This window comes from Perca fluviatilis, chromosome 8, assembly GCF_010015445.1.
Source record: "Perca fluviatilis chromosome 8, GENO_Pfluv_1.0, whole genome shotgun sequence".
NCBI classification, from domain to species: domain Eukaryota; kingdom Metazoa; phylum Chordata; class Actinopteri; order Perciformes; family Percidae; genus Perca; species Perca fluviatilis.
In genome coordinates this window covers 26715370-26741751 of record NC_053119.1, presented here as the reverse complement: position 1 = coordinate 26741751, position 26382 = coordinate 26715370, and the positions used below count along the sequence as shown (strand labels likewise).

Here is a 26382-nt window from a genome sequence, read left to right as displayed (position 1 = left end):
CCAATGCACTGTACTGTAAACGCACTATTTCAATTCCCAACCCTCATTTGCCATGCAGTTACCAGGTTTTTATGTCACAGGAAAATCTTGTAAATCCCCAAAATCTACTAGTATACGTGCATTTTTTAAGTCTAATAATCAGATTTTCAACCAGGTGTGTGTGAGTCTGTGGATGAGGGAATTTATTAAACACACAAAACACGTTCAAAACAGCAAGGAACCTTTAAGAAGACAGTACAACATTTTGGCAAATGCACATATTTGCATTCGGATGGGTTATGTTACAACCAGCAGCCAGTTAGCTTAGCAGAAAGACTCTGAAGCTCACTAGTTAACCCTGTGGGCGCCCTATCTTGCACCCGGCGCAGCACAGCGCAGCGCAGCGCAGCGCAGCGCAGCACAAAGCCTGACGCCAGTGTCTTTGCTAGTTTAAGACTGACACAGTTGTTAATTTCCCGTCCAGCGCCCACGTCGTTTAAATAGCAAATGCACCTGCGCCCATCTTTGCGCCCATGGGCGTGCTGGTCTTACAGGGAGGTGTGTTCAGGTGAATTCTGGGCGTATTGCTATCTTGAGGCAGCGGGAAGTGATCGCGCCATTGACCAACAAAAACCTGGTCTAAAGTCAGTAGCGCAGCATTTAATTGTTATTTTAACAGCTGATTAGTAAAATGTGCCTAGATTCGTGCACAGAGTGCGCACACTATGCTTGTTACACACACACAGGGAAGCGCAGCAGCACAGAAACATACAAAAGATAACAAATTAATATTTTACGGTGCAAATCTGCCATCATAATAGCAATGCACCAAGGTACAAACGCGCCTGGCTTTTAAAGGGAATGGGAGATGACACTCTGATTGGTTTATTGCATGTTACGCCCAAAACACACCTCTAAATTAATGATTAATTATTTAATGACACTAAGTACAACCTTTTTGAACCATGCGTCCGGTGCACGGAAAAGGGGATTTGGACACGCCCTAAACGCACCTGCGCCGTGCGCTTCATGCCGTGCACTTAGATCGTTAAAATAGGACCCTATATGTTGGCTGTTAAATTTGTGCAAAAAACAAAAAGTAAAGAAAATTCACAAGGATGATGCGCCGGATTGTTAAAATGGTTGGGATCCAGTGTCTTGACCTCATCAGTGAAGTGGAAGCTTGCCACACAGACACTTTTAATCTAGCCTGGCACTAAAGGCTAGAAAGGCTAGCACAGAAAGGCTCTCTAATCACTGGCATCACATCCCACCACACAAACAGCATCTACTGTGAGGTCCGCTGTGCTTTAACTCACCTTCACCTTGCCGTTGGGTTGCAGCAGCTCAGTGACAGACACCTTGTCCTGCTGCAGTCGCCTCTTCACCAGCTTGGAGCAGCAGACGTTGACCGCGCCTTGCACGTGCGACGCATTGTACTCAGAAAACGTCCTGCTGTCGATCACCAGCAAACGGCCTGTTCCTCTCTGGATGAGGCTCGCCAGGCGCTTGATGTCCATGGCGCTCCGCTTAGTCGGCCCTTTCTCCCCTGCCATGATGTAGGAGGTGCAGAGTGGTCACCCTGGGTCACAGACACGAGGGTAGTGAGGGATGGGGCGTGGAGAAAGAGGGCTAGATGAGAGAGGGAAAGGTGGAGGAAGAGATGGGGAGGAGGAGGAGGTGAGGTCAGTGGAGGAGGGCTACCACCGAAGCAGGCGCTGAGAGATCCATGGTGCCTGAAAAAGGGGAGACAAAGGGAGCAGAAAAAAAAAATGAATCCCACTGTGTAAGAAAGCATGACATTCAGTGGTTTGTTTCAATGCTATTAGTGGCCAGCAGTGACATTCAAAACGGCCAAACTGATGTTTGTTGTTGTTGACGAGACAGCTGATCATCAGACATCAAGGGCATGATCGCCTCTCGTCCTGAGCTTCACTCCACTCATTCCTTTCCAAACCACACTCACGTGCATATTGGACTTTTATGCATTTGTAATATCTTGTCCTGGCAGACTTTGAGCATGTTGAATATTAAAAATAGCCACGATGCTAAACATGAATATAAAAGTTATTTAAAGACTTAAAAGCCAACTGGATCATCCGCTGGGATTTATCGGACCTGAGATCCACGTACAAAGCCAAAGACTTAAGATAGACATGCACAACAATAAAACGTGTATGTGTGTGCGAGCGCGTCGGCATAAGTGTGTGTGAGAGGGTTGGTTGTTGTTGATCGAAGGTCTCTTGGTAGCTCATGAAACAGGAAACTGAGGACGTGAGATAAATTAAGCCAGGGGAATTCAGAGAGCAGGTCTGGACACAGGCAAACGGCCTGTGTGACATCCTGTGTATGTGTGTGCGTGTGTGTGTGAATGTGAGTGTGTGTGTGTGTATGTGTGTGTGTGTTACAGAGAGCTGGCCATAAACTTGATGAACTGCCTCCTCCTATCTATCACTACTAATCACTCCGATATTCTCCCGGCTCACGTTCACCACAAGCGCTTGTACATTTAACTTGAGACACACGCACATACATGCAATCATTTATCAGGGTTGAGAGACCAATGGCTGTATGTGTGTTTGAGATAAAAATGCGCTCGGCTACACGTGACCATCACAAAAAAAACGAGAGAAAATATAAATGAAAACCACGTTCAGGTAGAGGACCTTTTCCTTGGTCAACCGGGCGTCACACGACAAGCAAGAAGGTCAGAATGTGAATGCAGTCGTGTTGTTTTATTCATCTAGAGGCACATGGTGTCATAAAAAATGAATGGGCCTTCTCTTGTTTACCCCAAAGCCTAAATGAAGGTTTAAACATCGGTTGAAAAGGGAGAGTACGACACACATCGGTGTAGAAACTGATAGTGGAGGGAGATAGAGTAGAAAATCACAAAAGCGTTACCATGATTAAAGGAATCACACTAGAATGAATTACATCAGCAACACTAAGCCATCTTCATAAATTAAAGAGGGGAAATGACGGGGCGACATGGCAAAATAGCTAAATAGAACTGTGTCATGTCATGCTAATAAGATAACAGAAGAGAACTGTCTATGTGAAGCAGAACAAGAACACAACAGTGGTGAGAAGGTGGGCAAGAACACAGAGACTGAGAGAGAGGGAGAGAGAGAGAGAGAGAGAGAGAGAGAGAGAGAGAGAGAGAGGATATGGAGAAACTGTGTGTTCTGATCGGTGGTGTCTTGGGAAGACGTCCAGGCAGCTCTGAAACTTTTCAACTCTGTTCTGACACCACCGCCGTGGAGAGAGGGGGAGGGAGAGAGGAGGGGCGAGGTAGCAAAGATGTTATTCAGTGAGGATATCTCTTGCCTAGCAACTCAGCCAGCTCAAGGTAAAGGGAGGGGACAATTTGGGAAGATGGAGCGGGGGGAGAAAATACATGAAAAGAAAGAGGGAGCCACTTAAAGGGAGAAGCTGAGTGACAGAAAACAAAGAGAAACCGCTAACCCTCACAAACTAACTTGCAGGCGACTGCACCAACCTTAGGATGTGGAGCAGATCACGTGACGACATGAGTTGCAGTGACGTTTATAACAGCCAAGGCAGTGCATCATTCCTCTACTGATCCGCAAAAATAATGCTGGCGGATCTGAACATAGATGTACACATGCTGTTGCTGCATGGCAACTTGCCTGATGCAAGAGCAGCAGCAGCAGCAGCACAAGAACATGGAAGAACATCTAGATAGACAGTAGCAACTGCCTGCACTATAAACACAGCCAGTCTGCTGCTGCATCGGAAAGTAGCTACAGTAAAGGCATTGGTGTGCAGACACAAACAAAGTTATAACTGACACGTCCCGGGGTAACTAAAATATAGGATAGTACGGTAAAGGCAGTCATAAAGACTGCACAAACATAATGCGGCTTATGCTGTATCTTAACAAAGCAACACAGACAAATACATGCAGTTAATCTGATCTAATCTGTCTGTCTGTGTCGTAGTGTTGACTGGATGCGGATTTCTGCATGAACACTTTCAGCAAAGCACAATTTTGTGACCTGCAGCGATACACAGCACATACTGACACAGTGACATGTCCCCACTTTCCCACAATGTGCACCCCAGCAGCCATTCTGCAGAAATGTTATGCCTTGCTGCAACGCCACGCTCCCCTAATACAAACAGTCCTTGCATGCTACATTACGACCTGCCCCATCACCTGTTATATCATACCTTATATGGCGCCGAGCCCTTGAGCCGAGGAGCTAACAACAACAGCTTCCAGGGGTCTGGGTCTTTCTCTCTCTTTCCCTGCAGCTAAGCACAACATCTGACGCTGCATATGTCTAATGGCGACTGCTCTCTCCCACCACCCGCCCAGCCTCTCTCCCTTTTTCCTTTCTGAATCCCTCCTTCCTCCTCTATCCCTCTCTTTCTTGCTCTTGAGCAGTGAACGGGCACGGGGAAGGGAGGGTTGTGCAGGTTTACATGTGTGGCGGTAGTCAGAGGGAGAGACTGGTGCTATGCATCTTTCTACGCTGCGAGACAATCATCCTACCGGTTACCTCGCTCTCATCGGACCCTGTTTGTGTGGACAAGGTGGGGAATGAAGAGAGCAGACAACAGGAGAAAGTCAAGGAAACAGAGAGAAAGACAGACAGGAACATATCAGAATATGGAAAGGGAGAGAAATAGGACTACTAATTGTACAGAGAGGGAACACAAACCCCAGTATGCTTACTCAGCACAACAACCTCAACCCAACCCCTTATGCAAAACCATCTTTCTTCCCTCATCAAGAACAATAAGGAGCAACAACAAACAAGCTCCTCGCACTAAAATAAGCAACAGCCAGGAGCTTGCTGTGAGGCTCTGGCTGAACAGAGGAAAACAAGTCGAGAGGAGAGAAAGCAGAGAGACAGAGACAGCGTGTACAGGCCCGGAGCAGATTTTGTTGTTGCCATAGAAACAGCCCAGTTGGAGTGAGCAGGGGGCACGGGGAGGGTGATGGTGATGGGATGCTACTGATGCTGATGCAGGATCAGGATACGAGAGGTGAGAAAGCTAAAACTGACAATGCTACATACACTTATAAAATAAATTCTCACAACTTTAGCTGTATTACTATTAAAGGCCCCATGACATGGTGCTCTTTGGATGCTTTTATATAGGCCTTAGTGGTCCCCTAATACTGTATCTGAAGTCTCTTTCCCGAAATTCAGCCTTGGTGCAGAATTACAGCCACTAGAGCCAGTCCCACAATGAGCTTTCCTTAGTATGTGCCATTTCTGTGTCTGTAGCTATTGATGAGGAGAGAGGGGTGGGGGGCAAGGTGTAGGGTGGGGGTGTGGCCTTGACCAACTGCCACTTTGCTCGTTTTAAAGCCATGATGTCTCTCTCTCTCATGGGTGGGCCAAATTCTCTGGGCGGGCAAAGCAGAGAAAGGGGAGGTAACCTTGCTCCTTATGACCTCATAAGGAGAAGATTCCAGATCGGCCCATCTGAGCTTTCATTTTCTCAAAGGCAGAGCAGGATACCCAGGGCTCGGTTTACACCTATCGCCATTTTTAGTCACTGGAGGACCATAGGCAGGCTGGGGGAACTCATATTAATGTTAAAAAATCCTCATAAAGTGAAATTTTCATGCCATGATGGGACCTTTAAAGTTAACAAGAGATTTGTTCTCTGCGGGTTCTGTCTGACCCATTCTAGTCTGAGACAGCACATTTAGCGTGACTTTTGTTCTATATCTGTTCTACATCTGCCCTGATCTGGTTGAAAAACAACATCTTTTCCAAAAACTTTTGAAGGTTTTTTTTTTTTATGTTGTTGGGGAATCTGAATTTACCACAGAACCCTGAATGGTAAGTACATGGATCGCAACCTACATTTATACTAGGGCTGGGCGATATGGAGAAAATCAGATATCACGATATTCTTGCCCAAATACCTCAATATCGATATTGCAGCGATATTCTAGGGTTGACAATTGTTGATTTAACAAAATATGTTCAAACTTAGATTTTAGATAAATAATCATCAGTAATGTGGACATAATGTCAAAGTGGAGAAAAGGCAAATAATAGAACAGCTATAACAGTCTGGTAAGTAAAAAAGTACATCACTTTACTGTAATGCAGCCTTTAAAACCAGGAAAAGACGACACTTATGTCATATCACGATATTACAATATCCAAAATCTAAGACGAGATCTAGTCCCATATCACGATATCGATATAATATCGATATATTGCCCAGCCCTAATTTATACAGAGCTTACAGGTCTGTCAACACTAACCCCAGCAGACGTATGAAGTAAGCACAACCTTGCCATTCTCATGTCTAACCTGCCGTGCAAAACAGGTGCGATACTTCTTTTTTTTTATAGAATAATGTCACAGAAATCATCAACAGACTCTATGGTTACTCACTTTACAGCTGATAATAAAAGACTGATAATGAAAAAAAGCTTCTTTGTAATAGGTCAATAAAACAAAGTTGGGGAAGAAGCTTTATCTAAATAAAATGGACAAACCGTGCAGACGTATTTAAAGGCGCTTCATACTAAACCATGAGCTAAGCATGATGATGGCACAATAATGCCATATCAGAAATCAGGGAGAGAGGCAACCACAAAGAGAGCAACTGGAGGGCAACCAACGCAGATGTAATAGCATCCAGGTTATTCATTAACTCCCTGCATAACGTCACCTGTGGCCAGAGCCTCGGGTAGACTGATATAAAGCTGGCTCTTCGTTTCATACAATGAGAGACATGAGTTGTTTGTTTAAACCACAAACAATGACATCATCACAGCATCCCATGCCCTTTACTCTGTGACACTGGCTCTCTCATGAACTAAAAGCCTGCATCTGCGTGTGTTTACACACTGTCTCTTTTGAGTACATGTGACCACAACAAGGGACTGTGCAGGTATTCAAGACAACACCGTCAACACGAGGCTGCTGGAGGATTACAGGGTCACCAGTTTAATGGTGGAAAATGCAGTAACAAGAATAAGAGTCTCTAATTGTTGTTACTAAAGTCTCTAAAATCTCTAATAAAGGTCACGTCTGGGTATGCTGATATGCCTTCAAAACATTGCTAGATTACTTATTAGGTAACTAGTCTGATATGAGTATTTCTAACCTATTTCCTGACCGCAAGATTAGTTATTAGGTAACTAGTCTGATACGAGAACCTATTTCCCGACAGGTTGTGTTATTGATTTTGTAACCAAATTAGGTCATATTTCTTTGAAATTAAGGGAAATAGCCTTAAGTTTAGAGATGCAACAAAAAATAGTTTTAATATCATTTCATCTGTAGTTTTCTTGACCAATAGAAGAATCGCTTGACAAAATGTGAAAAATGTCAGACTCAATTTCCTCATGTTGCCTGTTTTGTCTGACTGTACAAAACGTATTTAGTTTACTATCACATAAGACAAAGAAAGCCAGCAAATGCTCACAAGTGAGAAGCTGGAACTAAAGAATGTTTGGTTATTTTCTAGAAAGAAAAACAAAAAGACAGTTAATTGATCATCAAAATAGTTGCAAATGAATTTTCTGTCAATAGACTAATCGATTAATTGTTTCACCTGTACTTGAGTGAACTCACTAAAACGTCTGACATCAGCTGGAACTCTCACTTATTTATGAATGCTTATATGTGGTTGATAGGATGTAAATAATAAATGTGTGTTGGTCACAAATAGTGACATGCCTGAAGTGTGTAACACAGAAATCACATAGGCCTACATGGAAGAAATAGTGCAACATGAGAAGGTCCTGGCGGAGCAGGCATTATCATACTGTAAACAACATAACCAGGTATAAAGCTGGTGCCCCCTAATCAATACTCTCCCAGCAGGCTGCTGCAAATTGCGGGGCCATATAACAAGCTGGGACTCTACCATAACAATAATCACGACATGGATACTAATGCAACCTGACATAAAATACACTGTAAATAATAAATATGTGGAAAATCCCTTCGTGAAAAAAAAAAACTTAAATATCTTCAGATATTGTGACCAAGAGATGGGGCGCACAAAGAAATAGATGGGGCATTGTGGCCTGCGATAATATTGGAGTGTGAGCGGTCGTCGCGCACCATAATAAACCGACCTTAGAAATAAGAATATATAACACAATGCAGATATCGGTCATTGACTTTACGAACGTTGCACACTTAGCATCAACTATGATGTTAAAATACACATTTATGAAGAGGTTCACTACGCGTTGTTTGGATGGGGAAATCTGTCCTGTGTTGTTATGACGCGTGAATATGTCCGCATGCGAAAATGAACCACTCCATTGATCGGACAGGCTGAAATGATTATAAACAGCAGCGCGCAAAAATAATGAGAAAAATATATAAAAACACCTATTCTACCTACCTTGAAATGGTCGGACGGTAAACAATCACATGTTTGTCAGAATAAAAGATTCGATAACTTGCCACTTCAGCCTAGACGGGTTTAATTCCCATAATAATACGGGCGCGCTCATAAAGGGGGGGAGTGCGCGCTGACAGACTCACCGCAGCCGCGCGGGGGGAGGGGGGGGTACGAGCACAGATAGAAAGCAACCTCTGCTAGCTTAGAGGGTAGCAAGGCACTTGCTAACAGCATACTTGTTCTCCTAATGAATACACACACACACACACACTCACCTCGGACTCCACGCGGCTCCTGTGTTATTCAACTGGTCTCCATGTGTGAGGGGACAGCCGCGGTGTCTTCATGGGGCTGGCCGGTGTTTACCTGGCTGTGTGGCGGGGGACAGTGCAGCTGGCAGAGGGTGACAGCGCCAGGAACAAACAAGACATGAAAGCGCGGTGACAGACTTCCTTCAGCCGTTTATCTGACCAGGATACGTGGTCAGCTCGTGGAGGGATAGATTAGCTTTGCTAGGCTAGGTAATAGCTAAAACGATTAGTGTGTGTGTGTGTGTGTGTGTGTGTGTGTGTGTGTTGTGTGTGTGTGTTGGGGAAGGGGGGGGGTAGTTACAGAAGGTGCACTTTACCACTTTCCTGAACTAAAGCGATGAGGTCATGGTCCAGTAGGGAGAGAAAAAAAAAATATGAGGTTGACGTCACCTCCAGCCAATCAGCACGAGCGGCTCAGGGGCTGGGTGACGTCAACGTTCTGATCCTCAAATTAAAGGGACAGTCCGCCTTTTTAAAGGAGACGCGCATGCAGTCACTGGGCTGCCACAATTAACAAGCTCCAACGATGCAAAAATACAACAACATTAACATCAACAAAACAGATTTTTTTTTTTAGAGCAAATCAGCGTTATATTGTGCTAATGATTATATTATTTTTCCTTATTATAATTCCTTACAATAATTTTGCTTTTGAGTTATCTTACTAAGATTGGTATAAAGATACACAATGGCTGAATTGTGTTTCTACTGTATGTGTTAACACAGTCTGTTTTTTGCACAGATATTGCAACATGAAACATTTTCTTTATACATATTTAAAGGCCCTGCATGTCTGCACAGGTGTTTTCAATTACCCTGGCTAATTAGACCTCTAATGAGGTGAAAGTTGGGTGGGGCTATTTTGGGATTTACATGATGTCACAAATCTCTGTGTCCTAAAAATAATGACAGAGGTGTTATTTGTAACAACAAAACTAACAGGAGACTAAGGGGGATGTCAACCAAGCACAAGTTTACAACCCTGAGAAAAGCTCTAATGAGAGAACATAAGTTAAAAAAAAAAAAAACATCTGTGTGGGTCTATTATGTAGGGGCTTTAAGGGAAATAGATCAAGAATATTTCAAAAACATATTCAGATTTAATATATATGGTTTACTGAAATGAAAATTGATTTATTAACAGTGTCACTTACCACTGAATAAAACGGTTATAATGAGTGGATGTTGAGGTATTTGAATTCAGTTTCATGAATTCTCTTTTGTTTGATTGAAAGCCTTTGTTCTGTTGCTCTGCCAACTAAATGTGTCAGAGAGTATGCAGATGAATGCAGGGTAAAAAAAGAAGAAGCTATTGGCAGTTTGGGTAATTATTACATTGTATATACCGACACCTAGTGGTAGAATTGTTTAACTGCATTCTGTGGTGCAAGAGAGAATTTCTGCAGGTCTGGTAAACGCGCAGAGCCACCATAGCTTTGACGTCATCGTTCCTTTAAATCTCAAAGCTATCATTTCATTACAACCTTTATATTTATAATTCAGGCACACAGTAATTAGCTTTACTGATGCCCTTGTTTAAAATGAGGTTTGTGTGTTTGTGTGTGATTGAGAGTCACATAGACAGCAACACAGATTCATGAAAATCTACCTTTATTTAGATGCAAAAACTCACAACTTAGAGCAATACTGTAGCAGGGGAGAGGAATACTGATTGCTGGTTGGTTGTATATGTCTGACTGTTTGGCTATTTCATCATCCCCATTTTGATCATCAGAGGAGGACCAGGTAAGCATTGAAAACAAGCACTTAAAAATAAAACCGTTTCAGTCGAGTACACTGGACATTATCAGAGGATTATGTCAAAAGTCTGACAACAGATTGTAGCTTTTCTTATAAATCCCAGTCCTATTTTCCTGTAAATTTGGCAGTTTAATTTGCTAAATGATTTTATCTTTATAAATTGGTCCGAGGCCACACGGTTGACTCCATCTTCTGATAATGTTCATGACTGTTGATCTGATGCATTGAGTCAAGATAGAAGTTGTTTTGTTTGTGATTTGTGTTACATAGAAAATTGTCTTCACTGTTTTAGCTGCCTTACACATAGCAATTATTTCTCGTGTTGTCAACTGCGAGGTGGCCTAGAGTCACAGATGGAATCGAGTGGGGACTGCGTAAAAACTCAGTCTGAGGTAAAATTCTCCAAGAAAAACGATAAAAACATACACAGAAAGCAAAGCATACTAAAGCAAAGCCTAAAGGCATAAAGTAATAATACTGAAGACTGAACATAATCTATTTATTTTCTGTACTGTAAGGTAACTTAGGTAGTTGTCACATTTTGTTCTGTCAAATCTTGCAATATAAACCGATGGTTTGATCCACAGTATGAGCTACATTCCATCATGGTGTAAACGGAAATATACACAAGGCATCTACTCGAAAGGATTGTATCAAAATGTTCTAAAAATATCTCTGGTTGGTTTCACAAAAGCAAACTGTATCAAAAGCATTGGCCGAGAGCAAGCAATATAATAGGCTTAAACCCTTTTACGCAACAAAAAGCAGGACAACCAATCACGTCGCTTTGATTGTGGACCTATGGAGTCCCATACAGCACATGCAATCCATTAAACTCAACACAATCAAAACACAATACGGGGAAAAAAAGAGAACTTTTACAGCTGAACATCAGAGACAACCATAGTTGGTCTATTGTGCTTCATACAGATTAGGCCTGGCCTGTCTATACAACAATCATGGGCTTCTTACTTCACGGATGTGGTCAAGCTACTGTTGAAAGCAGAGGCATCACGGAGCATGTAACTCTGAGGGCGATCATGATAGTAATGGAACACTTACAAGAAGATTAGCTGTATGTGACCATCCATCATCAATTTATGGTGGTCTTTCTTTGCTTTCCTGTGCATTACATTTCCCTGTGTGTACATGTCAGAATTTCCAGAGCTTTGATTGGGCTTTGTATTGATTTTTCTGACGGTCTGATTCTATTTCTGGCCTCTGTCCCCTCAGTGTCGCCGGCTCTGTGACGCCTCTGAGTGTACGTGGCCTTAATGTAGGAGTTGTTTACTGTAAACATCATGGGCCATGAGGACTGCACAGGCAGCATGGTAAAACTGTAATAATGTAGATTGCACAGAAATCCTAATTAGTTAATTAATAACCTAATTGTTATACATTCCTATGTTCCATAACATTGCACATGCCTTTAATGAACACTTAGCACCATGCAACCTGAAGATGAGGTGGCCCCTGAATGCATCAAAAGTTGAAACAGGCCTTCTGTAAGGATTTTGTACATTAAAAGTGAGAGTCAAGAGAGTCGATGAAAAAATATGTTAGTTAGCTTATGTTTCATGTGCACTTTTACATCTATACAATGTTTAATATTAGGCTGGCATTTGATAATTTCTGTAGGTTTTAATTATGCTGGCACTTATACTGTAAAAGGCCCTTACAGTATTATTGACACTAACTTTGTGAAATGGACCTTGGATTTAATCCTTACAGCAAACTGACAGTGCTGAAGGTGATCTGATTATACTTCAGTTCCAGTTTAACCTTTTAAAACTGTACATACAGTATGTGAGGGGCCTAAGTAGGCTACTAAATGAAGCCTTGATGACTAAGACTCATTAAAGTGGCTGTAATCAATATTCAGAAAAAAAGTTGTCTGGGATTGCCTTCACACGGCTCTCACAGACCGTTCCCCAACTCGTCAAATACTGACGCTTTGTCACGGGCCTCGGCGTCTAATACCGACACACAAGGCGCTCAGGCGAGTGTGACTTCATTCTCTGCTCAGGACGCCATTACTCGTCTATGTCTTAACATAGCAAATAGTTGTTTGCTGCTATATAATAAATATTCTGAATATCGAGTTTGACCCCTTTAACAGTAACATGATAAAAGAAAAGAAAAAAAAAACCTCAGCATTGCAAATGAAATGATGTCAGGAGTGCGGGCATGGATTATTTTGGGGCCCTGACTGTTACGACTCTCCAGGACTGTGGGGATCAATGACACTTAAGTGTCTGATCAGGATTTCTGGGGTCTATCTCCAATCCCACCTTTTTTGTTTGTTTGTTCTGCTCAAAGACATACAGTACGCACAGATTTCACGTCAACCCATTCAGTCCTGTCTGAGCGAGCCTGTCTAGGGTGAGGAGATTAGCATGGTTTGAATTTGTTAAAGGGTGAGATTGAGATGATGCTAGGTACAGTGGTGTATACCACCAGAGGCGGTACAGTGTACAGTGGTGTGTCTCGGTCTGGGGTGTGGGTGTGGCTGTGGCGCTCACTCTACTCCTCAGCAGTGTGAGACAGCTGCTTCTCATACAGGCTGAGGACATGATGCACAAACTGGTACTGCTCGCTCGTCTGGATCATCCCACCCCTGAGAAACATACACAGAAACACACACACAATATGGTTGGTCAGTCAGTCCAGGAAATGTGAAAAGATTAACAATCAATCATTTAAGCATATTGTATGAAAGGCTGTGATTGACTCACAGTGACTTACTCTACCTGGTAAATGAAACCAAGATCAACTGAAACTACATCAACCATGCTCTGTTCCAATAACAAAAAAAAAAAAAGTTTGATGCCAAGAACTTAAGCTAAGAATATCTCACCTGTCCAGACGGAGCTGGCAGGTGGTTCTCAGGATGTCAACCACACCCTCAGTCCTCAGCTGCTTGCACAGGATGGAGGTGGCGATAAAGCAGCCAGTTCGACCAATTCCAGCACTGCGGACAAAAAAAGTTGGAGGGGTAAAGGGACGCAAGAGAAAAAAATGGATGGATTGGTGTATTGATTAGCACTGATCCCAATCGTTTGATTAATGCTAAATTCTCCAAGGATTGGAAGAAGACAAATGCTCTGGTCTGCCATGTGGTTTCTATAGTAAAAACAGCAGGAAAATGGGTTTCTCTAATGTGAAACTGGGACATTTCCCCCTATGCATGTATATGATCAACGTAGGTCTATTATAGTCCTTTTCACTGAGCTTTTCTTAACACATTTTTAACTCTTTATTCGTCCCTATTTCACTAACAAGCTACTTTTGTACCTGCAGTGGACAATTATAGGGCCACTGGAGGGCGGGGCTTCCTCTCGGGCCATTTCCACTTCCTGCACCAGTTCCAGAAGAGGTGGAGCCTTGTCTGGAGTCTTCTGATCAGGCCACGAGGTGTACCAGTACTGCCGCAGACTGCGCTCCTCTCCCCCACACTGACACACACACGCACACACACACGCGCAAACACGCGCACACACACACACACACGCACACACACAGATGTGACCATGTTGCGCACACATGTATCGTACATGATACACACTGTGAATGATTTCCGATCAGCCTGTTGCTCTGCATGCATACCCACATGTTTACCTTGATAGTAGCATTTGCACTGCTATAGTTTTTATATTACTATGTCTACATTATTCTCTTGTCCATATTTAATGCTGGTCTCTAGACTTTATCCTTGCACTATTGGACTTATTTGCACTATAACCATGACACACACACTCTCGTAGAGCACCTTACCATGCATACTGAATCACTGCAAGCGTCTCATGCTTATACATCCCTTAGTACATTCATGTGGATTTTTTATTTAGTATTTTTTCTTTTATTGTCCATATTATTCATGTGGATTTGTTTTTTTTTGTTATTTGTTATTTTATCATCCTGTTTATGATGTATGTGATGTCTGTAAGCTACTGGGGCCGTGGATTTCCCCTTGGGGATCAATAAAGTGTCTCTCTATCTATCTAGTTGCTACGATAACGATAAACAAGACAGAAAAAAAGAGTGAGGGTTCTAAAAAATACTGTACTGGCAATAATCATTATTAATCCAATAACATAAACAACTAGCTTTTAACTTCACAGTTATATAACGATCCCTTGGTGCTTAGTAATCAGATGCAGGCTGCATTTACTGAATTATCATGTTTGGCTTGCTAAGTGCCAATGTCCCCATGACCCCAAATTCAATTTGAAACACCCATCATGAGCACATGAAAGGAACCGAAAAGTACGGCAACTTCAGAAACGTTTCACGTCTGTGGTGATTCTGTATGCACGTTGACGATGAAAAAATGTACTTTGGCAAAATGAAAACTTGGGTAGTGTTTGCTTGGTAAGTTGAGAACCCAGGAGCAAAATCTGGTGTGATGACAGACAAGTCAACACTACTATTGCTTCATGTTTTTATTGTATGGTCTAATATCAATCTTGAGATCAGATGTGTTCAACTGTTGGATGAATTGCCATGAAGCGTGGTACACACATTTTCCCCTTAGGATGAATTGTGTTAATTTTGGGGATCCCGTTTAGTGCTGTTACCATGTCAAAATTTAAATGTGTCCAATACATTGGTTTATGACTAAATACCTGCAAAACTAATGACATTCCCATCAGCCACAGCTGTACTTTGTGTTTAGTGCTAATTATTATATGCTAGCTTGCTAACACGCTAGACTAGATGGTGTACATGGTTAACACCTGCCAAACAACTGCACGTTAGCATTTTCAGTGTGAGCATATAGTGTGCTGATATGTTACCATACACCCTTACAGAGCCGCTAGTGTAGCTGTCACGTTAGACTCTTAGTTTTCTTGTAAAGTTTCAGTGCTTTGAGCAACAGAAATTAAATTAGATTCATCTCCATTGTATTCAAAAATAAAACCTAAGGTATCCGCATAGCTAAATACCACTGGAGATGATTGAAAAAATTGATCAGCAATCGTGTGCAATGTATTCACCCTTTTTGTGTGACATATGACGGTAACAGTCTTACTATGTCTTACCTTCAAAGTAAACACCCTCAGACTGTAGTCATCCTCCTGGGTTACGGTGACAAGGGTGATCTCGATGCCCTCATGGGTCACACTGTCCTCGGGCCAGTACTCTGCACATTTCTGCAACACAGTGAACACTCAATGGGATATTTGTACCCATCCCAATATCCATCATCATCATCATCATCATCATCATCATCATCATCATCATCATCATCATCATCATCATCAACATCATCATCATCATCATCATCACCCTGTCTGACCTCATTTTTTTCCTCCAGGTTGGTGATCATCACTATTATTGGGCTTCTCTCCTGCCACACCATCCTCCAGAAGTCTCCCACAGTGTTCACGGTGGGACCCTGGGTGGCAATGTATGCACAGTCCTCATCCCCATAGCCCTGCACACACACACACACACACACACACACACACACACACACACACACACACACACACACACATGCACATGCATGCCCAGTTTTGTCATATACAGGTATCTGTTTCTAGGAGGCCATGGGCCATGGAGAACAAACAAAGTTACAGTGGGTACATTACAGATATGTGCTGGAGCAAGACAAATACACATATTTTCACTTACTTTGAGATAATTGGCATTGATGTAAGTGGTGAGGAAATCGTCTTCATCCTGTGACTTCAAGATCACTCTGCTGTGTGTATCTGGAGGTGGACAGTGTTAGATCGTCATGAGAAAGAGTGACAGATGGGTTGTAATTCAAAGAGATGACAGCAGCAGAAGATGGAAAATGATATTCATGCATTCACACTGTATTACATCTTACAGCTCGGTTTTTATTACAGGGTTGGTTTGTATCTTTTTGTGTGCTGTGTCTCCGTGTGTGAGTATCAGTATTCTTTTACAAACCCATCTGAGCTAAATAGTTGATGAGTATGTGGAATTATTTAAAAGAAGCAGCACAACAACAACAAAATGTACAACTGCATGATCTCTTTCTAGTGACTGTTCCGACTCTAGGTGCAGCTGTACTCACTGGGTAAGATGGTTTTGTAGCGGTTCTTTCTCACCAGCCCTGGGTAGTTGTACTCCTTAGGGTCCACAAAGTTCATGGGAGTTTCCTGCCAATGGACACAGAACAATTGGTGCAATAACAATCAATCCTTGCAGAAATGGAGGGAAAGTCCTAACCATGCCTTCTACAAGGCAACACAACATTCAAAAGACATTAAGTCATCCATTGCCCTTCACTTTAAACCGCTGATGTCTAATTGTATGAGATTCAAATTCTACGGACAACTTGTGTGCGTTCTCGAACGCACATCTTTCTGCCTGGCAGACACTGGAATCCTCTGTGGGTTTTCATTTGCAAATATGCCTGTATCTATCCTTCCTTCGCCCACTAACAGACAATGGAAAAGCTTACGGGTGTGTGCAGAGCTCCGCTGGGTGTGTGTGTGTGTGTGTGTGTGTGTGTGTGTGTGTGTGTGGGGTGGGTGTGTGCATTTTTCTGCCCGTGTCTGTGTGTGTCAGTGTACGTATTTTCCGGTGAGTCTCTGTTCATCCCTGTTAATCTAAAGCGTGTAGGTGGGTGAGCTGCTGTTGTTGCGCTCACATAAAACTCAGCCTGCAGGCTCTGGTCATCCATGGCCCGTGTGTGTAGCATGGCAGGGGTCAGGCTGTGTGTTCCCTGTCGGAGGTACTCCTTCGCCGTCTGGTCTCTGGGGGAGAGCTGGGCTCCGTAGCCATAGGGCTCAGTGCAGCCTGGTGTACACATGTCCAAGGTCAGCGAAACGTTGGAGCCCCTCCTGTGTGATACATTGAATCATACAAATGTATATAGATGTACAGCACCATCTACTATGTGCCATATGGATTTAAAATGCAGCCGAGTCTAACCTCTCCTGAAGCCCCACTGATGTGACAGTGAGGGTGGCGGCGTCTCCCTCCGTCTTCGCGTCAGTGCCCACGTCAAAGACGGGCGTCTGCGGCACAGGGTCCATGTCCAGCAGATCCTCCTGAGCATCCGTCCACTCTGACAGGGTGAAGGAGGGTTGGCGGCTCACAGACTGACGTCGGTCACCAATGTCCTGCAACACTGTTCTCGACGACCACAAGCCAGTGCCGTAACGCCACTTACACACCATGTGGATGACCTAGGGAGAGGTTAGTGGGAGGGATGAAGTGGTGCCATTCGCCATGTGTTCCCTTCAAATGTGTATTTATTTATCAAACAAACAAATCATCAAGCAAGACGTTCTGCAAATGAAGAAATAAATGATCCAGTTAATCTAGTTTCTTTCAAAGAGTTGTGTTCCTTCATGGGAAATAGCAATAATTCAACATCCAACATAATCTCACATTCATGCCGAAATTACCGAATGTTTGAAATTTGGCAACAAAACAAAACAAGTTCTGGGTAGGAATTGAATGGTCCTTCCAGTCTTTTACCATGATGACACAGATGGCCACACCGATGCCTGCAGTTCCATGGAAAATCCAGTTGTCCTGTTTGGTGTTCACAACCTCCCTCATCAACACCATAGACTGGCCAGTGCAGAGAGAGAAAGACAGGGGAAGAGGCAGTTAGACACAACCAACATTAGAATCAACATATTTTTTTTTTTTTTTTTTTTGCAGTCTCCATCCAAAACAAACAGCTCTATAGGTCACATCCACATCCACACTTACGTCCATTCCAAAAATCGGGTGGAAGGGTAAGATGAAGCCAAGGTAGAAGTCGATGACCTGCAGGGCTTTGTAGATGGAAGAGAAAGGTCCATTTCCTTCCACCAAAAAAAACACCCAGTACCCCTGGGAGGAGAGAGCGAGGGAAGGCAGATTGTCACTGTGAACTCTCCAGTCATTAATGCACTGGTAACCAGGCAGCACAGTGGCTGCTCTCATGTAAAAAGTGAAGAAAAAGAGAAGAAAAGAAGATGGCCTATTACGCAGGCATAGAAAATATGTAAATTGACCACATGCTGTCTTGTGTCATAATCATAGCGACGTTTACAAGGCTCTTTTTTTTTTTTTTTACATATGGTAATGTTGCACCTGTGCAGTTTAGCAATAAGGTTTGAAAAAGAAGTCTTACCTCTGCGATCACTAGGCTTTTACAGCTGGATTCTGACAATTTTTTTGACATGTATTAAATGTTTTGTTTGTCACGTACACCATCTGAAAATCTAACAAAATACTGGGAGATTAAGAGTGTGTGATCTCCAAAAACAATCTTTGGATGTAAAAAATACAGTGTGTGCTTTGACCCCGCAAAAACACAAAAAAGGCCCAATATGGGTAGTGTTATTTGATGGTTTTATACTGTTTTTGAGCTGTCTGACATGGTGTTAGATTACAAGACACCCTGCGTGAACAACATTTAGGTAACATGAAGACAAACTTCCCAACTCCAGAAAATAAAGGGTTTTAATTACAGTAAAAGTTCAATTATGTGCTAGCTGTGTTTGTCAGGTTGCGTGTGTTTGTCCGATTGTGTGTTTTTAAATGAGCGTGTAGGCTATTATATGACAGAAAGAGTTGAGTTTATTCCACAGGCCTATTCAGATGTATATAGCTCTCATCTCCGGATCCTCTCCTCCCTCAGATTGGACTCTATTGTGTGAATGATGAATGTGTGTGTGTGTGTGTCTGTGTGTGTGTGTGTGTGTGTGTGTGTGTGTGTGTGTGTGTGTGTGTGTGCGTGTGTGTGTAGGGGCGCGCTCTATTGTGGAGAGATGAGTCAGGGGTAGAGTGTTTACAGCCCTGTCCGTCACCTTAGCAACAGAGTGGCTCTCATCCCTCTCATCCGTCCTGAGCAGTATCGTCTACTGACACACACACACACACACACACACACACACACACACACACACACACACACACACACACAACACACACACACACACACACACACACACACACACACACACACGGCCGTCTGGATCAGTCAGCAGTGTATTCAAAGACCTTTTCCGCCTTGCTCTTTTGTCCTTCCACCATTAATAAAGGTGTTTTGAACATTTGGCTGATTACCACCACGTTGAGTGTGCGGATGTGTGAATGCGGGGGCCTGTGAGAGTGGTGGTGTAGTGTTTGCGCACATATCCCTTTTATCTAAATGTGTTGTTGATGTCTAAATTTGTCATGAGTGAGTTTGGAAGTTTTCATCAATGACTACCAACCAACAATGCAGAATGACTTACCAGTTGGCTAACTGGAATATATATATATAAAAAAAACTGTAGATTCACCTATGATAGATGGCAGGGAACTGGCGAGGGAGTCAGATCACATGATCAAGTTAAATCCTGTATCCTGTGGCAACCGCCCAATATCAGCCATTGTGTGGCAGAGTCAAATCTGAAGGACAGAAGACGACAGCCAAACATTACATTACTTATGTGTTTGAAATGTGAAAATAAAGGAAAGAGAGACAAAACAGGAGTCACGGGTCATTTAAAAACTCTAAATGCTACATGATAAGAGGCATCGTGTGAATCAAACTCAACTGGTCACGCTGAGATGAGGTTGGGGAACTTTATTATATCTAAAGATGGATCCGAGTAGCACCCATTTCAGCTCCCAGCTGTGATTTCGTGAGCGGAGGATGGTGATGTAAGGTGACACAGTAAACTGTCAATATTTCTTCCCCTCTTTCTTTCTCCTCGTCTCTCTCCCTCCCTGCGAGGCGGGCATGATTCGAGCCAGACTAAGCAGACACCCTCAGAAATGCATTCAGATTGCTCCAGTCAAATCAGTATGCATGAAGTCAAGCCTTCTCTGCTCCCCTCTCATCTTCCTTCCTCTCCTTCTGTGCCACTGGACCCTGTTGAACGAATGAGGTGAGCTCAGCAGAATATGAGACCACACCAGCAGCAGGAGCTATGTCTCTGTGTTTGAGTGTGTGTTTGAGAGAGAGAGGAAAGAGAGAGAGAGAGAGAGAGAGAGAGAGAGAGAGAGTGTGTGTATGTGTGTGTTTATGTGTGTGTGCAGGTGTTGAACAGAGGGGAGCTGCATTGAGTTCTTTTCTATCTCTCTTTGCTTGCTGCTGCGAAGGTGGTTTTGAAGTGATGACGCCAGTTAGCCCGGCCCGTAGTCATGGCAACGTGCATACATACAATGTACACACACACACACACACACACACACATAATGTATACACACACACACACACACCCACCCACCCACACACACACACACACACACACACACACACATACATAGAATGTGTTCTATAAGAGAAGGTAAGAAAGTTCAGTGTGCTTCCGTTTATAAACAATAGATGAGTGGATGAAGGGATGAATGGGAGGCAAAGCAGCCCTTTTTTGTGTGAAGGTTGTCTGAGGCAATGACGCAGTGAGGTTGGCGTTTGGTAACTGTGGCAACCAACATACTGTAGCACGCACGCACACACACACACACACACACACACACACAAGCCACACACTCTGGTATACACACTGCATGAAAAATGAAAAACATACATCTGCACTGGGAGAGCAGTGACAATATTCATGTTTGTCCAAAAACATTCTGCCACTCTTTGCTTTAATTCTTTGAGGTAAATATCTTTGTTTTTTTCAGTCACTCGCTTTGGCTGCTGAGTGCTTACTTGGTGAATTGTTTGGTACATTTAACCAAGGCTGTAGCTCGGATTTTTATTAAAGTTGAGGTCATGAGTCCCCCCACCCTCAGACCTTTTGAACAAACGCTGAAAATAAAGTCTCAGATTCTGTAAAAAATATTTTTTCAACGGTTAAACGTTCAAATATGAACTGTATTTTATTTCCCAAACATGCAATGTTAAAGTCTTTTCTCACTGCCAGGAATTTTGGTGGGTAAATAAATACAAAATCATTAAATTATTTAGAAGCCTAAAGGTAGCAGAATTTATAGAAAATACTGAAATCTGAATATAAAATGTAACATCCCCGCAGTACCGGAGGACATGTTTCTCTCTTTTGTTTCCCTTTTGAGCTTTGAGATAGTTCAAATTGCCATTTGGCACACTGTAAGTTTCAGTTTCATATAGATTCTATCTCAGCTTGTTCCAGCTCTTCATTGAAGCTATATGATGTAATCACTGAGAAAATCCTCAAAGCAAGACTCACGCACCAACCATCAAATGGAAATATTCTGCAAAGTAGATGTCTTGTGCGTCATTTTGTACACATTTCTCCAAAATTGAACTTACTTTGACACACATATTTGGTGTCTGTGGAAACTTTGGGATCCCAACTAAAATCTAAGATAAATTCCTGTGGGTTTGAACAATGATCATGGTTATTAATACGCAGAAAGTGAAATAAAAAAGCGAGCTGTTTTTAGCTAAAACAAAATGTCCCGGTTGATTGTTGGGGAGCTCACAACACACAGTAAAGTTGTCATTCAAAATGACACAAAATCAGAGATTGACAATACCAAGCTGCAGTAGCATGCTCAATATTATAGTATAGGGAAGCAGTTTGACTCTAGAATAAAACCCCTTTTGACAGTCTGATGATAAGTAATCTCCAATTAGCAATAACACCACTATTCAAACACAGAGGAAACATTGTATAACAAAGTGGATTAATGGCAAATAAGTCAAACCTGCAGCTGATTCAGCCTCATTCGTCACTGAAGGTCTACTGTCTTTGGGTCCTTACAAACACCACCCCCTCAGTCTTCAAATAGAGTATGTGTGTAGTGTTTCCATTGATCTGCGTCCATTCAAAGCACCCAACATCCAGCTGAGTCTAAACGGAGCCTTACAATAAGCCCTAACAGAACCTTAGGACCAGGAAGGACTGTCTGCTGACAGCTGTGTTTAAAGCTCTTTCCCTGCAATCAGGAAAACGGAATTAATCTGGTTTATTTTTCTTTTGGTGACAGCTGGCTCGTGTTTTAATGGATATTCCCAATGCTTCGAGTGTGTCGGTCTGGAAAAATGATGTGTTCTAATCTGCTTTTCTACCCTTTTTTTTTTTTTTTTATTAATTATTATTATTATTTTTTTTATAAATGGTCAGGATTTGTTTTTCTTTGTCCCCACCATTACAGCGAAAAAAATCTTGGGTACAGCAGAATTTCCAGGTAAATCAAAAGCACGTCAAGAGTGAAGTATCAAGCGTGTTGTTGGAGTGCTGAACGTGGCAGGGGGACGAGGTAAGAGGAAGCTCTTACTGAAAGTGATGATGGGATGGTAAGGTGAGATAAAGTCACGAGGGCCAAGACCTGGCTCATCAACCTTTCTCTCTCTCACACACACACACACACACACACACACACACACACACACACACACACACACACACACACACACACACACACACACACACACACACACACACACACACACACACACACAGGTTTGAGGCACTATCTTTGTGGGACCGATTGACATAACATCCTATACTATTTAAATACAACTAATAATCAAATAACATAAAATATAACCATAACTAATTTATATTTAAATTTGTTTCCCACAATGACAAAGATTTTTTGCCACATATAGTAAAAAGCCACAACAAACAACACACAACACAACACACACACACACACACACACACACACACACACACACACACACACACACACACACACACACACACACACACACACACACAGATAACATCTTGATATCAATGCACACATAAATCTCCCAATGACCTTAGAATTAAATACCCAGTAAGCCTGCAGCTTCCTCCTGTATATCACAGAGACAGATCATCTATCAGCGTTATTGTTTACATACACTCCTACAATCTCTTGCAGCATCTTTTTTTTTTTTTTCAAAGAAAAAAATGTCATTACTGTAAGACACATATAAACTTACAATTCAGCCTAAGCTATACTGTATGCATAATTGAAATGTGCTGCATAGCGAATTGATTTACAGGCTGCTGGAGATAAATTTGGATTCCCGGTGACAAAGGATTGTGTTACATGATTGCACTGCATCAAAACACCAGTGCAGGAATGGCATTCTCTGGCCGTCATTCATGCTAAAACAAAACACCATTGATATCACGTACATAGCTACGGTGAGCTAGAGCGACCACACAGTGCAGAGCTGGATGGATTAGTAATGAATCACCCGGGGAGGTGGACTGTTGCATCTCTCTCTGGTAACTCCCACATTGTCACAGAGACATATTATAGCACAGAAGATATCAAGCTTTGAATAATGATAGATTGGAGGGGAAACACACTGTTGGAACTGCAACGAAGAACCAACCTGTTGGCAAATGATCAGTTTTAATAATCAGAAAATGAGCACGCACACACAGAGGCTACATAACACATCCATACCTTTTCACAGCCAGAAAAGCGCAGCAGCCATATGAACCGTGGGGGCTTTGCTGAGGAATTGGTATTCACCTCATGTCGCACAGCCATGGAGGGGGGGGGGAGGGAGAGACATGGGGAGTAGAGGAGGGCTGGAACAGTCACTCACCCAGAGCTCTAAGTCTGGTTAGGATAAGTCCTCTTACCTGGCTGAGCCCGTCTTCACATCGCCATCTGCCGCTCTGCTCCCTCTGCTCCCTCTGCTCCCTCTGAGCCAAAAACCCACAGCCAAACACCAAGAACCACGCCAATCCCCTTTACCGCTCCTCTGTCTGGGAGAAGAAGGAGTGTGTTTGCTGGCAGTAAGAGGCAGAGGATGTGTGTGAGGGTAGGAAACACAGAATCTACGAAGGTTGGTGTGTGTGCCTGTTAAAGAGAAATAGAGGTATGAAAAGTCTGATGGGTTTTCTTTTGTTTGTATCCTGGCGGAGAGAGAGAGATCCACAGGCAGCAGCTTCGTCTAGGTATATGCAGCAAGAGGCTGTACGGTAGCCTTGGCAACAGAGCCAGAATGAGGGAGAGCGAGCGAGGGAGCTGGAGAGCACGCGAGAGAGAGAGAGAGAGAGAGAGAGAGAGAGAGAGAGAGAGAGAGAGAGAGACTGTGTGTGTTTGTATTAATCATATTGTGGGCACATAAATCTATTCACACAGTCACATTTTGGGGACTCACCTCCAAACGAACGCTCCCACATTACATTTTAGCGTTAAAGGATGAGGTTGGAGATATTCAACATTTTAATTATTGTCAACAAATCCATTAAAAGTGCAGAAACCCACTGCAGATTTATTCTACTAAGAAGTATTGTGTCACCAAAGCCTGATATATATCATTCTTCTGTGCCACAGACCTTGTTTATTGCCCCCCAAAATATAAAAAACCCGTCAATGAACCACAATGCTGTACTGGGGTACATGCTCCTTTATTACCATGAACATGGGCACTGGGGTTATTTTGACTCAATCCCACATACCCCATTCTGCTGCCGTAAATACTCTGAATGTGTATTAATCCGCAGCTGAAAATAGTCCCCACCAAATGACTTATTTACTCTGAAAGATTTTTGCTAAAACTACAATGTCCACCTGTTCTAAGAAATTATTTAGCCTTTTAAAAAACTGAAAAAATATTTTGATTAGTTTTTTTTTTTTTTTTTAAATGTATGTCTTTAGTAAGAATGAATGGGTTTGGGAGCCACAGACAATGTATTAAGAGACGAACTGACGTACTGGAGTTTTGGTCTTTTCATGGAATTTGAAAAAATTATATATTTAAAACCTTATCTTTCAAGTTAAGTCTTAATGAACGAACGTGAGTCAATGTGATGTCCTCCTATGTGACAAAAACACATTTGTGTGTGTGAAGGGGGTGGGGGGGGGTTGGACTTGGATCATAACACATCACTGAACAGTGAACACTCCCCCACTGTCACCTCCTCTGCTTGCAAGTTGCAGGCTCTACCACCCACCTCTCACCCTGTTTCTCGCTCCTAACCCCCCCACCCACCCACTCATCATCACCCAGGTCTACACTCTTTTTCCAGTCTCCATCGTTTTTGTCATCCCCATGCTCTCGCTGCTCCTACTCATCCTCTCGCGCGTTTTTTTCTTGCTTCCTACGCCCCCCCACCCAACTCTCTCCCTTCTGTTGCTCTCTCTCTCTCTCTCTGCCCATACAACCTCCTGTCATTTCTTGTTTCTCCCCCCTTCAGTGTGTTGTGCTCTCTCTATCTCTCTGTCTCCCTCTCCCTCCTTCCTGTCGCACCATATGGTAGCCTTTCCCTGTCAGCTCTCTGAACTGAGCAGCAGAAAACAGCCACAAATACTGGGGAACACAAACACTACGTCAATTTGACTTTATTGGCATGACCATACAGCATGTTGTGAACGGTTTACTTTGTATGATAATTTTAAATGTAAGAAAAAAAGACAGATTGTATGCACATTGCTACACTATACAACATACACACTGTAGCTACTGTACTGATGTGCATTACTACAGAATACAAGGCCTATATTTTTGCCACTTGGTGGCATCGGAAACAAGCTGTAAACATAACTAACTTATATATAACATAATGCACTGTTAGCAACTGTTACACATCCTACAGACACAACAACATTAGCATTCATTTGGTGTCTTGTTCATATTCACCTCCTGAAGGAAATATATATTTTCTTTAGCTGCTAAACGCTCCACAATGTTCAACAGCTAGCTGCTAATTTTGTCTGCTTTTTATGAGCCAAACTACAGAAGGGTTCCTGTCACTCAGGTGTTTGTTCAAGTGTCATTGGTTATTTGAAGCTATAAAAACGGGGTGAAACATCATGATTGACAGCTATGATTGATTCGCGATTGGTCAGGTGGGTGTAAGGGCAGGACCGCCAAATCACTACTCCGCAGACTCTGGCTCCAAAATTACAAGCTGGCAGTGCCTGTATCCGGGATATTTTGGTTTCACTTCTGTACAGTGGGAGGAAGTGGTGATGGGTCGTCCATCTTCATAAGACAGTAGAGCCAAGTTCTTTATTATCATACAACATCTAAAATACCCAAAAAATCTATATTTACTTTCAGAATACAACAGAAAAGTATCCACAAATGGAAATCAATGCAACC

At 42.7% G+C, this 26382-nt stretch overlaps 2 protein-coding genes and 1 long non-coding RNA gene across 6 annotated transcripts in view; all 3 read right to left on the bottom strand.

Moving 5' to 3' along the window:
* Positions 1-8935, bottom strand: part of dusp8a (dual specificity phosphatase 8a) — a 49103-nt gene extending 40168 nt beyond the window's left edge. Inside the window, exons 1-2 of one of the 3 annotated variants that reach the window (XM_039808263.1) lie at positions 8622-8935; positions 1299-1715 (exon numbers count right to left, since the gene is read on the bottom strand). In XM_039808263.1, coding sequence (XP_039664197.1) covers positions 1299-1535 — 237 coding nt within the window. In that variant the 5' untranslated portion in view covers positions 1536-1715; positions 8622-8935. Of the gene's footprint in view, positions 1-1298; positions 1716-4176; positions 4314-8346; positions 8484-8621 lie in introns of those variants that run through there. The other 2 variants (XM_039808262.1, XM_039808264.1) reach the window with 2 other exon arrangements.
* Positions 8936-10249: 1314 nt separating this feature from the next.
* On the bottom strand, positions 10250-18338 carry LOC120564274 (tyrosine-protein phosphatase non-receptor type 5-like). Its single transcript, XM_039809134.1, has 11 exons — positions 18123-18338; positions 17883-17978; positions 17331-17587; positions 17047-17239; positions 16468-16552; positions 16056-16135; positions 15718-15855; positions 15461-15571; positions 13713-13873; positions 13276-13389; positions 10250-13035 (listed from the first exon to the last, which is right to left on the bottom strand). Exons 1-11 carry the CDS (start codon positions 18336-18338, stop codon positions 12942-12944), a joined length of 1545 nt encoding a protein of 514 aa, XP_039665068.1. The 3' UTR covers positions 10250-12941.
* A 1345-nt stretch (positions 18339-19683) lies between these two features.
* On the bottom strand, positions 19684-24261 carry LOC120564664. 2 transcript variants are annotated; one of them, XR_005640131.1, is made up of 3 exons: positions 23912-24261; positions 19943-20259; positions 19684-19793 (listed from the first exon to the last, which is right to left on the bottom strand). It is a non-coding gene; the product is annotated as an uncharacterized LOC120564664 (long non-coding RNA). The 2 variants fall into 2 exon arrangements; XR_005640132.1 differs by lacking the exon at positions 23912-24261 and adding an exon at positions 22026-22665.
* Between the last annotated feature and the right edge of the window lie 2121 nt (positions 24262-26382).

Excerpts from the sequence above, each read along its gene's own strand:
- LOC120564274 (XM_039809134.1), bottom strand. The coding sequence starts at position 18,338 with ATGAGAGCAGCCACTGTGCTGCCTGGTTACCAGTGCATTAATGACTGG. Across the intron at positions 17,979-18,122 it reads ACCCGATTTTTGGAATGGAC|TCTATGGTGTTGATGAGGGA; the intron begins GTAAGTGTGGAT and ends TGCACTGGCCAG. Across the intron at positions 15,572-15,717 it reads ACCTGGAGGAAAAAAATGAG|AAATGTGCAGAGTACTGGCC; the intron begins GTCAGACAGGGT and ends ACTGTGTTGCAG.